The sequence below is a fragment of the Somniosus microcephalus genome, chromosome 14 (assembly GCF_052327205.1).
Source record: "Somniosus microcephalus isolate GS21.2 chromosome 14, FLI_Smic_1.0, whole genome shotgun sequence".
Taxonomy (NCBI): Eukaryota; Metazoa; Chordata; class Chondrichthyes; order Squaliformes; family Somniosidae; genus Somniosus; species Somniosus microcephalus.
The window spans coordinates 70,751,071-70,765,928 of NC_141000.1; the positions used below are offsets into that span (position 1 = coordinate 70,751,071).

The 14,858-nt window shown below is 41.1% G+C and overlaps 1 protein-coding gene across 2 annotated transcripts in view; it reads left to right on the forward strand.

Annotated features, from left to right (window-relative positions):
* LOC147107543 (uncharacterized) overlaps positions 1-14,619 on the forward strand; it is a 287,647-nt gene extending 273,028 nt beyond the window's left edge. For both annotated transcript variants that reach the window (XM_086006636.1, XM_086006635.1), the window contains exons 12-13: positions 7,890-8,037; positions 10,795-14,619. In XM_086006636.1, coding sequence (XP_085862762.1) covers positions 7,890-8,037; positions 10,795-10,959 — 313 coding nt within the window. In that variant the 3' untranslated portion in view covers positions 10,960-14,619. The remainder of the gene's footprint in view (positions 1-7,889; positions 8,038-10,794) is intronic.
* The last annotated feature ends 239 nt before the right edge of the window (positions 14,620-14,858 follow it).

Consider the following 14,858-nt stretch of genomic DNA (forward strand, 5'->3'; position numbering starts at 1 on the left):
ACCCAACCTGTCCAAATCATCCTGGAGTTTCTCGGCATCCTCCTCGCAGCACACACGCCCACCCAGCTTTGTGTCGTCTGCAAATTTGGAGATATTGCATCTAGTTCCCTTGTCTAGATCATTAATATATATTGTGAATAGCTGGGGTCCAAGGACCGATCCCTGCGGTACTCCACTAGTCACTGCCTGCCACTCGGAAAAAGACCTGTTTATTCCAACTCTTTGCTTTCTGTCTGCCAACCAGTTCTCTATCCAAGTCAGTACCTTTCCTCCAATCCCATGTGCCTTAACTTTACACGCTAATCTCTTATGCGGGACCTTATTGAAAGCCTTCTGAAAGTCCAAATACACCACATCCACTGGTTCTCCCTTATCTATTCTACCAGTTACATCCTCAAAAAATTCCAGTAGATTAGTTAAGCACGATTTACCCTTTGTAAATCCATGTTGACTTTGTCCGATCCTGTCACTGTTTTCCAAGTGCTCTGCTATTGCATCTTTTATAATGGACTCTAGCATTTTCCCCACTACCGATGTCAGGCTTACCGGTCTGTAATTCCCTGTTTTCTCTCTACCACCTTTTTTGAATAGTGGGGTAACATTAGCTACCCTCCAATCCATGGGTACTGTTCCAGATTCCATCGAATGTTGGAAGATGATCAGCAATGCATCTACTATTTCTAGGGCCACTTCCTTAAGTACCCTAGGATGTAGATTATCAGGCCCTGGGGATTTATCGGCCTTCAATCCCATCAATTTCCTTAATACCATTTCCCTACAAATACTGATTTCTTTCAGTTCCTCCCTTTCATCAGACCCTATGTTCCCGACATCTCTGGGAGGTTATTTGTGTCCTCCTTTGTGAAGACAGAACCAAAATATATATTTAATTGGTCTGCCATTTCTTTGTTCCCCATTATAAATTCCCCTGATTCTGACTGCAAGGGACCTACACTTGACTTCACCAATCTTTTTCTCTTCACATATCTATAAAAGCTTTTACAGTCAGTTTTTATGTTCCCTGCAAGCTTACTCTCCGATTCTATTTTGCCCTTCTTAATTAACACCTTTGTCCTCCTTTGTTGAATCCTAAACTGCTCCCAATCCTCAGGTTTACTGCTTTTTCTGGACAATTTATATGTCCTCTCCTTGGATCTTATGCTATCCCTAATTTCCCTTGTTAGCCACGGTTGAGTCACCTGTTCTGTTTTATTTTTATGCCAAACTGGGATGAACAAATTCTGTAGTTCATCCATGCGGTCTTTGAATGTTTGCCATTGCCTATCCACCGTCAGGACAGGCAGGAAGGGAGAGGAGGTGGGGTGGCTATGTTAATAAAGGAAGGAATCACTATAATACAGAGAAATGATATTGGGTCAAAGGAGCAGGATAGTGAAACAGTTTGGGTGGAGGTAAGGAATAATAAGGGGAAAAAAACACTAGTGGGTGTAGTCTATAGGCCTCCGAACAGTTGCAACTCTGTTGGACGGAGTATTAATCAGGAAATAGTTGAGGCTTGTAATAAGGGAACAGCTATAATTATGGGGGATTTTAATTATCATATTAACTGGACAAATCAAATTGGGCAGAGCAGCCTTGAGGAAGAGTTCATTGAGTGTATTAGGGATGGGTTTCTTGAGCAGTATGTAACTGAACCGACCAGGGGGCAAGCAACCTTAGATTTGGTCCTGTGTAATGAGACAGGATTAATTAAAAATGTCCTAGTAAAGGATCCCCTTGGAATGAGTGACCATAACATGGTTGAGTTCCATATTCAATTAGAGGGTGAGAAGGTTGGATCTCAAACAAGCGTGCTGAGCTTGAATAAAGGAGACTATGAAGGTATGAGAGCGGAATTAATTAGAGTGGACTGGGAAAATAGATTAAAGGGTAAGACGGTACATGACCAGTGGTGTACATTTAAGGAGTTATTTTACAACTTCCAAAAAATATATATTCCACTGAGGAAAAAAGGGTGTAAAAGAAAAGATAGCCATCCGTGGCTAAGTAAAGTAATTAAGGATAGTATCCGACTAAAAACAAGGGCATATAAGGTAGCCAAATCTAGTGGGAGGATGGAAGATTGGGAAGTCTTTAAAAGACAGCAAAAAATAACAAAAAGATTGATTAAGAAAGGGAAGATAGTTTATGAAAGTAAATTAGCAAAAAATATAAAAACAGACAGTAAAAGTTTCTATAGTTATATAAAAAGAAAAAGGGTGGCTAAAGTAAATGTTGGTCCCTTAGAGGATGAGACCGGGAAATTAATGGTGGGAAACATGGAGATGGCAAAAACACTGAACAATTATTTTGTATCAGTCTTTACAGTAGAGGACACTAAGAATATCCCAACACTGGACAAACAGGGGGCTCTAGGGGGGGAGGAACTAAATACAATTAAAATCACTAAGGAAGTGGTACTTGGTAAAATAATGGGACTCAAGGCGGATAAATCCCCTGGACCTGATGGCTTGCATCCCAGGGTCTTGAGGGAAGTAGCGGTAGGGATTGTGGATGCATTGGTAATAATTTTCCAAAACTCACTGGACTCAGCAAAGGTCCCGGCAGATTGGAAAACTGCTAATGTAACACCCTTATTTAAAAAGGGTAGTAGGCAGAAGGCTGGAAACTATAGACCTGTTAGCCTAACATCTGTGGTTGGTAAAATGTTAGAGTCCATTATTAAGGAGACAGTAACGGGACATTTGGATAAACATAATTTAATAGGGCAAACTCAGCATGGTTTCATGAAGGGGAAGTCATGTTTAACAAATTTGCTTGAGTTTTTTGAGGAAGTAACATACAGGGTGGATAAAGGGGAACCAGTGGACGTAGTGTATTTAGACTTCCAAAAGGCATTTGACAAGGTGCCACACAAAAGATTATTGCTCAAGATAAAAAATCACGGGATTGGGGGTAATATTCTGGCGTGGGTGGAGGATTGGCTCTCTAACAGAAAGCAGAGAGTTGGGATAAATGGTTCGTTCTCAGATTGGCAACCAGTAACTAGTGGTGTTCCGCAGGGGTCAGTGCTGGGTCCCCAACTCTTTACAATCTATATTAACGATTTGGAGGAGGGGACCGAGTGTAACATATCAAAGTTTGCAGATGATACAAAGATGGGACGGAAAGTAGTGAGTGAGGAGGACATAAAAAACCTGCAAAGGGACATAGACAGGCTAAGTAAGTGGGCAGAGATTTGGCAGATGGAATACAATACTGGAAAGTGTGAGGTTATGCACTTTGGCAGGAAAAATCATAGAGCAAGTTATTATCTTAATGGCAAGAAACTGGAAAGTACTGTAGTACAAAGGGATCTGGGGGTCCTGGTGCACGAAACTCAAAAAGTTAGTATGCAGGTGCAGCAAGTGATTAAGAAGGCCAATGGAATGTTGGCTTTTATTGCTAGGGGGTTGGAATATAAAAACAGGGAGGTATTGCTGCAGTTGTACAAGGTATTGGTGAGGCCGCACCTGGAATACTGCATACAGTTTTGGTGTCCATACTTAAGAAAAGACATACTTGCTCTCGAGTCAGTACAAAGAAGGTTCACTCGGTTAATCCCGGGGATGAGGGGGTGGTCATATGAGGAGAGGTTGAGTAGATTGGGACTCTACTCATTGGAGTTCAGAAGAATGAGAGGCGATCTTATTGAAACATATAAGATTGTGAAGGGGCTTGATCGGGTGGATGCGGTGAGGATGTTCCCAATGATGGGTGAAACTAGAACTAGGGGGCATAATCTTAAAATAAGGGGCTGCTCATTCAAAACTGAGATGAGGAGAAACTTCTTCACTCAGAGGGTGGTAGGTTTGTGGAATTTGCTGCCCCAGAAAGCTGTGGAAGCTACATCATTAAATAAATTTAAAACAGAAATAGATAGTTTCCTAGAAGTAAAGGGAATTAAGGGTTACGGGGAGCGGGCAGGAAATTGGACATGAGTGGGTTCGGAATGGTCATGGCCCTGTGGGTAGTGGAGCGGGCCCAGGGGCCGTGTAGCCTTGTTCTGCTCCTACTGTGTTCTAATTCTGTTAGATTTCAGGAGATGGTTTTATTCCTGTTCCTGGCTGGGGTGGAGATCGCCTTTACAGAAGGTAAGTACTGTAGAAAATATAGGGACAGAGTGATCTCCTGGAAGAATTTCGATCGCCTAGATGGGTCGGAGAGGAATTTCCCAGATTTTTTTCTCCCAAATTGGCCATTGGGTCTTTATCTGGTTTTTCGCCTCTCCCGGGAGATCACATGGGTTCGGGTGGATGCAGAGTGATAGAAGGTTTGAGGTTAGGATCAGATCAGCCATGATCTTATTGAATGGTGGAGCAGGCTCGAGGGGCCGATTGGCCTACTTCTGCTCCTATTTCTTATGTTCTTATGTCAGCCCTTTGAGTGACATTCCCCAATCAATCCTACCCAATGCGCGCCTCAGACCATCGTAGTTTCCTTTGTTTAAATTCAGTCAGTTAAATTCTGTCTTGAGCACAGAATAAAATCAGCTTTCAAGTTAACTCAATTAAGGGTTAATTCATAATTTTCACCAGAATATAAGGAGTTCACTGGACGGTGGTGAAGTTGAGTCGGTTTATGCTTTATGAATGCTTTTTTATTAATAAACACATATGTAAAGTATCCTGTCCAGTTTTAATTTCCTTTTTAATTGCTATCCTTTTGGAAGGTACATTCAAAGTACTTTTTGTACTCTCATGGAAATGATAAGCAAAAGACTGAGCCAGCCTCAGTCCAATTTAAGAGTGTGTTACCTCCTCATCCTTTATTCAGAACTAGTCCAGTTAATACAGTGCTCTTCCTCAAATAAAGAAATGAATACGGATTCATAAAGATGGATTTTTTACATTGTACCTGGAAGATGCTTTTCAAACATCCAGAAGCCTGTGTCACAATTTTGAGTCACACTTTTTATGTCAACATTTGTAATTGAAACTGCCTATGTAAATTTTTATAGTGGGAATCCATATGTAAATATTTTTAATGGCAATCTGTATGGTAACCATAGGCTGTAATGATGTAGTGTCAGGCATCCTGCCACTACATGGCACTGTAATGTGCCTCTTATTACATAGAAATTACATAGAAATACATAGAAGTTACAACAGGAAAACAAGCCATTTGGCCCAACCAGTCCATATCAGCGTTTATCCTCTACCTCAGCAAATAATCCTAATTATATTTACACGCCCTTTTTCACAACTATTTACATAAATTGATACTTTTATTTGAAACCCCCTCAGCTGATCAATGAGAATTCTGTAACATCGGATATTTGTGTGATTCAGGAGTGGAGCCTGCTCACAGTTTACTATTCAGAAATTCAAAATGATTCCAGCCTTAGATCAAGGTGACAAGGAGTTGATTTGGATTTCTAAACTTTGCAGGTGTTAGGCTCCAGAATGTTTTTTACATAATTAATATGCAAATCCAAGCTCTGGAATACCAAGATGGCAAAAGTGTTTCATTCTAAGCACTAACCTCTCAAAGCTTGATGGACACAAAATTTACCAAAACTGTAAATTTAAAGAAATTGTTAACCATATTAAATTACGGTTTGGCAGATCGTGTGTCCTAATGTTCCATGAAACACAATACTGGAGCTCCCATGCCACCCACTATACTGTCTGCCAATAATTTTCTTTTTTGGGAAACTGAAACTACCTCCTCCTCTTTGGCATGGTGGTATAATATGTGGGCACACAAACCACAGTATTGCAAATTGATGGGGCTTGAGTTCAATTTCTCTGCTGAATTCCAAATCTCAGCAATTCTGCTGTGGGGAGCTGCCAAGCATAAGCCAAACATCTCCTTCAGTGCGGACAGGGGATAATTGAGAGGGAGCACTATCATTGGGATACTCTTGCTTGTCTTCTACCAGCCAACTCAAGATTGACATAGATACCAAGAAGCAGGCCACTTGTCTGCCCCCCTTGCCTGTATGAGGTGTAAAGCCTACAGGGATTGCAATGGGAGGAAAAATATTATAGTGTGACATATTCTCAAAAAAATGTTTCCTTCCCCCTGCCCGAATTGGATTTATCTGCAACATGCACAATCCCTGTCCAAAAAGGTGAGTTAGCAGTTTCGACCTGTGTCTCATCCAGCACAAATACCATATCTGTTGGGAGATGCATGAGAGTGACCCAAGGTGACGGACCTCCAATTTTCCTTATCTCCCTATGGAAAAGTACCTAGCCTCTGCTTGGCACCTCCCTATGAGGCTACAACTGAGATTGGCAACTCAGTGAATGGAGGACTGTGGTCATAATTCTGCATTCTAACACTCCTTGTACAGTTTTGTTCTGGCAGTATTTTACAATATTGCCATATTTTACTTTAAATGAACTTTTATGTACAGCTGTTACATCTTTTGTTCTAAAACAAATTAAAATGTGTTGAGCATTTAATTTGGGCAAATGAATTTAATTTTGAAAATAATATCCGGGACTAACTCATGGTTCTGCTTCTTCTGATTGTTCCTAAGAATATATAAAACTTTGTTTCCTTCTGGCAATGTCTGTTCCCCTGGTACCTTCATACAGTCTATGATTCACCACATCAACTTATCAAGACTAAATGACGTATAGTCCTATGAGCTCCACTGGCCTTGAGGTTAGGCTGTCTGTATGTTTGCTTTGAGAGCCCTGTGAATTCTCTGCATTTAATTTGCAATACAAAAGTAAACATGAAAACCAATAAATATTTGGTAGGCAGAATGTATTTAATATTTCAGCTATACAGTATATAGCTAAATCAGATTAATGTAATACTTGTGGTAATTACAATAATGTATTACCACTTTTTAACTGAACTATTTTCCTTTCATATACTTGTTGTCCTGTTAATGTCCTCATTTATTTATTTGGTCACCTGGGTGTCATGACATGCGCAGAAATACATTACATACCATGTTTAAGGGTCTCCAATTCAAGATACTGTGAAATTTACACCTACCTAATAGTTTCTGTTTTCCCACTTATGTAAGTCCGATAGCTTAGGTGCACATTGGCAGAGCCAAGACTTAGGGATCCCAAGTGTGCATATGGGCAATGCTGGAGTTTAACCAGCTAAATCCATGTATCTAATCAGAACAGATTACTGGTCAGCTTCCCGCTGCTTATTCAGCTAGGAGCACCCTACCCATTAGCACTATGGTCTGCAGGGTGATCTGAAGCAGAGTGAAAAGAATTCCAGACCCCAGTGGATAATCAACCCCTCCAGCTTTCATTAGTGAATTTAAGATGGCTGGTCAAGCATCAGCAGTGCCCTGGAATACTGCAGACCTTCCCGTGTTGGTTATCCATACTTGGTTCCAAATTTCCATCACCAGGTGTGTCATCATGGAGTCATTATCCATTAAGTTATTCTCTAATCCATGTGCACAAGACTCCATCTCACAACAATTCTTAAATGTGCCTACTTTAGGAGACCACCTGCTAATAAGGACCATCAGAGTTCAGTTCTCGAAGTGGTCTTTATAGACGGGTGTTCTCAGCTACATATTTTTGTTCGTTCAAGGAAAGTGAATTAAGAGATAATGGGGAGATTTTCCTGCATCTGCATTCAGACGCATTAGATCCCCAGCCACAATGAGTATCAGAAAATTGGGTGAGTCGGAGTGCACGCGTGTAAAGAAGCCTGTCCAATTTTCCAATATTTGCTGCACCCAGGCAGTGTGCCAGGGCACAGGTCCAGGAAGATCTCCCCTAATTTTGTGTTTGGCTTCTGTAATTCTCTGCCACAGTATAATGTACATTAGAATCTTTCTGATATAAGATACAGATGTAATTTGTCAAGGAAATGTACTTGAGTGTTTCTGGTTAAATTTTGTTAAAAGGAAACTGCATTTGTTCATTGCTTTCTGTTCTGTCTTCCTGTATTAGGCTGCACAATGCATTTGATCCCAGCCATCCTGTTTTTGTCCTGACACTTCTGCATGTTATTACTGCACCACTGCATGGACTGGCCAATGCCATTGTGTTTGGATTTGACAGGGAGACATGGGGCCAGTTGAACTTAACATCGCTACAGGTAACATTTACTGATCAGTAACGACTCCTATTGGTGTTTTAAAAATATGGTTCCCTTCCCGCCTTACTTTCTTCTGGAGAAGCTCCTGCAATTCTTCCAGACATTGCATTTTTTTTGCCACAAGCTTCCTGAGTTCCAAACTTGAGAAATCAGCAGGCCTGTCCCTTTAATTAGCTGCAGGACTTTAAAACCTGAGGCAGCATGTAGTTTCCTGCCCACCAGTGGGTGAGTCACAGGAGCTCAGCCGCAGTATTAAAATTAGGCTGACTGCACAAATGCTCGAGGGTGGGTGCGATTCTACTAGTTGGGTGGGTGTGATTCTCACACTGCCGCACTTCTGATTGGCTGCTGTCCCGCCACCTCATCCCCAGCTGCAACACCAAAAGCAATGAAGCATTTCAGCTTTTAATGGAACAGAGAGGTTTTAGCACCCAATCTTCAAAATAGCATAAAGCTGATCGCCCCGGTGAGGCAGCCAGCCATTATGAGCTAGGGGCTTTTCATTTCTAAATTGCTAAATATCTTTTATAAAAACACAGGTGTCTATTTTTGAAAGAATATTCATACATAAGTTATTTTCCTGGAGTATTGCTCTACAGCTATACAGTATTAGCTGAATTTGTTTAAAGTATTAAAATTGTAAAGTTACAAACTAGAAAAATTCAAGGGGTAGAATTTGTGCGGGGCTCATCCACTGTAACATCAACTGATACCCCAGAGATATGGCTTAAATGTCCATTTACGCCATTTCTCCAGGGTTTCTGCAGAAGTGAGAGAACTGCCTCAGAAATGTTACCCCCAAATGTTGAATGGGATCGTAAGTGCTTGTGTTGTGCCTGGCTGGGTCCTCCATTGCTGACTCCCGCCAAAATTCACAGAGGTCCCTTAATTTAACTGCCATTGGTGGGCAAGGGCCATCACGCCTAGCCACCAAAGAGGCCATAAATTGTGGAACAACGTTGGCCATGAGGGGGGCATCAGGCTGTCCGGCCTGGAAAGAATTATAGATTTCCCTCCGTGACACCCTTTGTAAGAGGGCTGCATTTTCATAATAGATCTTGGCCTGTTCCTCAGGTTGTGGCTACATGTGCCCTTTGGCAGCCTTTTACTCCTGGCCTCACTGCCGTCAAAGAAACACCTGGTACCTCAGAGTCAGGAACATGGGAACATCCACTGTTGAGTCAAAAGCCCCACCCTCTACTATGCCAGTGGTTTCATAAAGGTTAGGCAGAGGTTCGGCCCCTCACAAGGCCTCACAGAAATCCTGACTTAAGGCTGGGACCCAGCATACCCGGGTCCCGGCCCAATTTCTGGCGTTTTACCACAGTCCCTCCAGAGTGCACCTAAAGGGCTGCAGATTTTCGATCCAACATCTTTAGAAATTTAGAATCGGACAACTTGGTTTTGGCAAAGTGTATATATGTTTAATACTTTTTTTCCACTTGTTACTTACATATAGTGATCTGAATACTGTTTAGTCTGTCCAACAATGGAATATTGTAGCCCTGTTTAGCAGTCCCCAGAGAAAGCCCACCTCTTGTTCCTGGACTTAATCTAGTCCAAAGCCATGCAGACCAGCAGACTTGATAAAGAAAGCTCATTCACGTCAAAGTTTGCCCTTTCCAGCTTTGGAGGGTTGTGGCCAGGCTGTTGGTCCTGTACAAAGTTAAGACCGGAACAGCACAATAGTTGCTATTGCTTACCCAAGACTCCATGATTATGCCAGGAACAGAGCTGCTACTTTGCAAAAGTGAAAAAAACTCCAAATAGAATATTAGCAGCACATTTGCACAGATTGTGTTTCCTGTTCCTGTAACTCTTCTCCAAACAGTATCATCAGCTGAACCTCTATACTTTGTATACAGAAATTCAAAAGCAAAGTTTATCATCGCTCACTGAACCTGGATTGTTGAAGCATGCTTTAAGCTACAGGAAATCTGTGACTTGCCTTTTGGTAGATCAGTATGATTTCTGTGCTTCTAGTCAGCACCAGGGTCAAAGCCTTGAGATATCTGTGCTTATTGCAGTTGTCTCCAGCTGCACCCTGTTGTTGTGCCAGTTAATAATAATGTAACAAAAAAACACACGTCAACACAGTACTTAACAGTATCCCATCAGGCTGATGATCAGATTAAAGTATTTCAACTAAAACTAAGTTAAATTTCAATATGGAAATACATCTAAAGCTTTTCATGAATAGTGTAGCTTTGATGCCTTGTCCATCAATTAATTAGTCTGTTATTAACCCTGACCCTGAAAGTATTCCTTTAGTTTCTTTGTCTCTGTATTTCAACATTTCAACAATCTTCTTTTTTTCATATTAGTGCATTTTTGTAGTAAATCTGCTTTTATTAAATATTTTCTGGTTATTTTCCTCTAGTTGTGTTTCTATCTTTCATCATTTTATTTTGGTACGGTCTTTCAACAGCAGTAATGTGACTTGTATATTGGGAATGATAATACGACTCCACTGCATAGATGCTTAACCCTTTCCGTATTTGCCAGGTCAGAAGTGCCCTTCCAATTTTTCTTCCAAATAATAAAAATTCCTAATATTCTTAGAACAGTTAAAAGGGTTAATTGTTGCATGAACTGTCATTCTGTGCATTGTTTACTATAATAATGTATTTTTATTATAAAAGGATTTTATTAAATTTTCACACATTACCTTTTAGTGTAGAAAAGACATAAAGCTCTATCAAGCATGTCCCTGAAATCATTCCTTTATTGCAGTGCATGACATATTCATTTTTTCAGCTTGCGTTCCAGTCCAGATTTTCTGATACGACATTGATTAAGGAGTACCAGCCAGGGCCAGTGCGCTACATGGCCCATTTGGAAAGCGATTCTTCAGACTCATGTGACGATGGCACGGGAGCAATTTATTCATCCACCATGACATCTAGGGACAGGAGGCCCTGACAACAGAAACACCCTGCAACTGAGCATGTGCACTGTTGGACTCCTAGACAAAGGAAGAACCCCTCCGTGACACTAGAGATGAGCTGTCAACCCTCGTTATTAATTTTAGGCTCTTAATATTTAATGTCATAAAACTGGAACAGAAGCTTCAGATTTGCAGAGGAGGCATCATGCTAAACATAAACACATCAGTTAAAGAGACTATTCCTTTCAGCTGTCTCTGGTAGCTGTATTCCAAACTTAAAAAAATGATAGTCTAAAGCCCTACAGAAAAATGAAGAAGAAAATAATTTTGAGCCAGAGAACATTGTTTGAGTAAATTGATGTAATGACCATAGCTGAAAAGTTAAATGCGGTGTTTTATTTCAAAATGAAATAATTTACATCCTTTATTGAGGACATTGTGTTTTAAAATTGTTTTTTCTTTTAATTAAATTTGAATTTTTTTAGTACAGCACATCCTCGATTTGGCTGGCTTGCCTGCCGAGTTCAGGTTGTGGAGCAAAATTGTAATAAGTGACACTATTATGTTTGTCCCTATACAACATGCTATGGGGAAAACAGGCTGTTCAGGGAGCGGGGAGGTTGAAGAGGAGAGGAAATGCACAGCTGCAGAACCCTTAGTAAAAACTGAGACAAAATGGTGGAGGGCCAGAACTACTTTGTGAAAAACACTTTTTGTAAAATGTTTACAATTTTATTTTAACATCAGTTACTTAATGTGCCCAGTTTATTGAAGATAACTCTTTTCCACACTCAAGCAAACATTACAGCCATCTGTAGATGTCTTGATCCATAATATTTGCAGCTTATTAGCTCATTTTAATGGTGTAGTGTTGGCATCAGTTTCTACTCTTGACTTGGGTACTTCTTTGTGTTTTTTATACTTGTGTATAAAATTATTGTACATAACTTTATCAAACTGAAGCTTTCCTTCAAAATGTTACAAAAGTGCTGTTAATTGAAAATATCTGCCTTAGAAATTTTTTTTATTTGATTTTGATAGTTTGGTAGAAGCTTTATAGAAAGTATACCATAGATACTGGGCAACAAGGTGGTGCAGCACCGTGGCTGTAGTAGGATGCAAGGTGAATTAGCCCACACCATAAAGTGCTGTCCTGCACCTCCTGGCAATCAGCTCAGAGCAGTGTTACGGAAGCCTGGGTGCAGATAACCTCCTTGCTTTCTTGATTGGTGTTGGTACATGGCCTATGGAGAAAGCTAGAGACAATTTATCCTCAAGTTTTTTTTTAATCAAGCCTTTTCCAGCAGAGACAGTTTGGACACGGTCAACTTTGTTTTGTGATCGACTAGTACCACTGAAGTAGCATTACGTGGGCACCCATCTCAATTTATTCTTATCCCATTTTCCCCCCCCCTTCCAAATGTAATACCTCATACTCCAATCGATTGTTTAATGAAATCTGACTAAACTCATAAGTGAGAATGAGAGAAGTCCATTATAGTTACAGAATTCAATTATTGAGCAAACTGGGAGTCTAATGCTCTATACTTAAGTAGTTGGGCCATCCTGGTCCACTTTATTTGATAATCCCTGCTTCAAAGCATTGGAGATGAAATTGAAGTTTGGTGGGTGTGTAAAACGGGCATTCTCAAATCAGCCGCCTGTTATACACCCTGCCCAATTGTGATTTTTATTGATTTCAATGGAATCCAAAATCAGGAGAGTTATATAAAGGGCAGCCACTTCACTACTATCCATTTTGCGCCTCCATCGAAGTTGAATTTCACCCCATAGACTTTTAGCAGAACAGACCAAAACCCATAACTGAACTTTAAGATATGAATTAGGCATTCAAATTATATAGTTTAAAGTATAAAGCATAATAACAGCCTGATAATTATAATGGTAGAACTTTATACTTCCAACACAGAGTTCTTGGCATTAAAAGGACTTGTATTTATACAGCACCTTTCACAACCTCCGGATGTCCCAAAGTATTGGGAGATCTCTGCTGCTCTTCTTCAAATAGTTTCATGGGATCTTTTATGTCCACCTGAGAGAGCAGTTTAACATCTCATCCGAAAGACAGCGTCTGAGATAGTACAGCACTTCCTCAGTACTGAATTGAAGTGTCTGCCTAGATTATGTGCTCAACTCTCTGGAGTGGGGCTTGAACTCTCAGCCGTCTAACTGATAGGTGTGACTGCTAACTCTGAGCACCAGCTGACATTGAAATGGCATTTCTTAATTCTCTGCCACAATGCTGGATAGACGGAATGCTGTCAGGACTAGGCCCGCCCATCAAAAACAGACATCCTGTTTGGCAGTCACTGAGTTATATTGATGAGAACTCTGAAGATGTCCTCAGCTCATAGTATCGCACCCTAACGGCTGACGGAAAAAGATATTGGCAAGTGGTGACCGTTGAGGATCTAAAAAGAGTAAATCAGTAGAGAAAAATACATACATTTTAAAAAGCATAAAATATAATTATCCTTACAAGGTTATCAATCTTCCACATTCTTACAGAGCTAATGCAAAAAAGGAAATTATTGTTGAAAAATATGGTATAAATTGAACATTGGCTTGCTGGTTTGAAAAATGTTGCTGTTTTGTCGTCTTGTTTTAACGCCAAAGCGTGCGACTTTTTTTTTTAACAGGATCCCCGCCTGGAAGTCAGCCTGATTGACAGGCTTGGCTTTCAGTCGGGCGGGGAGCACTCCGGAGCAGGCCGCAGCCGCAGGTAAGGAGCCTGCAGCTGCTATGGGTTGGCCCATTCAAAGGGAAGTTAAGCTTGGGGGGGGGCTGGGGGAGGCACACTTGGCCCACAAACAGTGCTGCAAAGGCACTTACCTTCTCCCCGAAGCTGTCCTCACCTCACTTGAGCTGCCGGGTTTCCGGAGGCCTGGGAAACCCGGCCAGCCAAGGTTAAATCTGAGGCTGCCAGCCTCATTAAAATATTTAAATTGCCAACCCACCTCCGTTAAACCCAGAAGTGGGTGGGCTGGATGCGGGTTGGGGTCAGGTTTGAGATTTTTTTAATTTTATGGGGTTAAAATTCACCCCTTTAAGTCTATTGCTATGAAGGTTGGCCTTAGTTAGTATTGTCAAGTTTAACTGCACCAAGCACAATCCAGTTTATATATTTTCTATTTTTCTTTCACCCTCCCCACCCCCCACTTTCAGGCTTCTCATCACCATACATCATCTTCCATCTAGTAAAGAGGAACAGTCTAATGCCAGTCCGAACACAATCACTCTCAGTCCCTTTGCAAGTAGCTAGAAGATGCAATCACATCATCTTGCTTTTTGTACAAGGGTGTCCTTCAATTTATAGAGAATAAAGGTCAACTCACATGAATCTTAATTGCAGCATGCACAGCTGATGATGTGGTTTCCTGGGGTTCTGCAGCTTGGATCTGCTCTCAGGCCAGACCGGACGCAAGGCGCCCCCATTGTTTCCCGTTATCCACTCTGGATGCACAAGAATGATTCTTTTAAATTATGTCGCAGAGTGGCATGCTAGGGGAGGAGAATAGATGTTGCGTACCTCACTGAAGCTCAGAAGATTGATGATTTTTTTAAATCCATAAAGAGTTTTGTAAATAGATACTTTTCTGCATAAGATGTGCGGGTTAGGTTGATTGGCTATGATAAATTGACCCTTAGTGTTAGGGGGATTAAATACGTGGGGTTACGGGGATAGGGTGGGATATGTGTTGGTGTAGGGGTTACGGGGATCGGGTGGGATATGTGTCGGTGCAGGCTCGATGGGCCGAAATGGCCTCTATCTGCACTGTGGGGTCTGTGTGATTCTGTGATTCTGTGAAAATGGTTCTGTTTTGAGCAAAAGTTACTCTCCCTAGACTTGGGCGATGAAGTGCTGTCCTTTCACTTTCAGGACCAGGGCTTGAATCTTACCCAGGCTGATGAG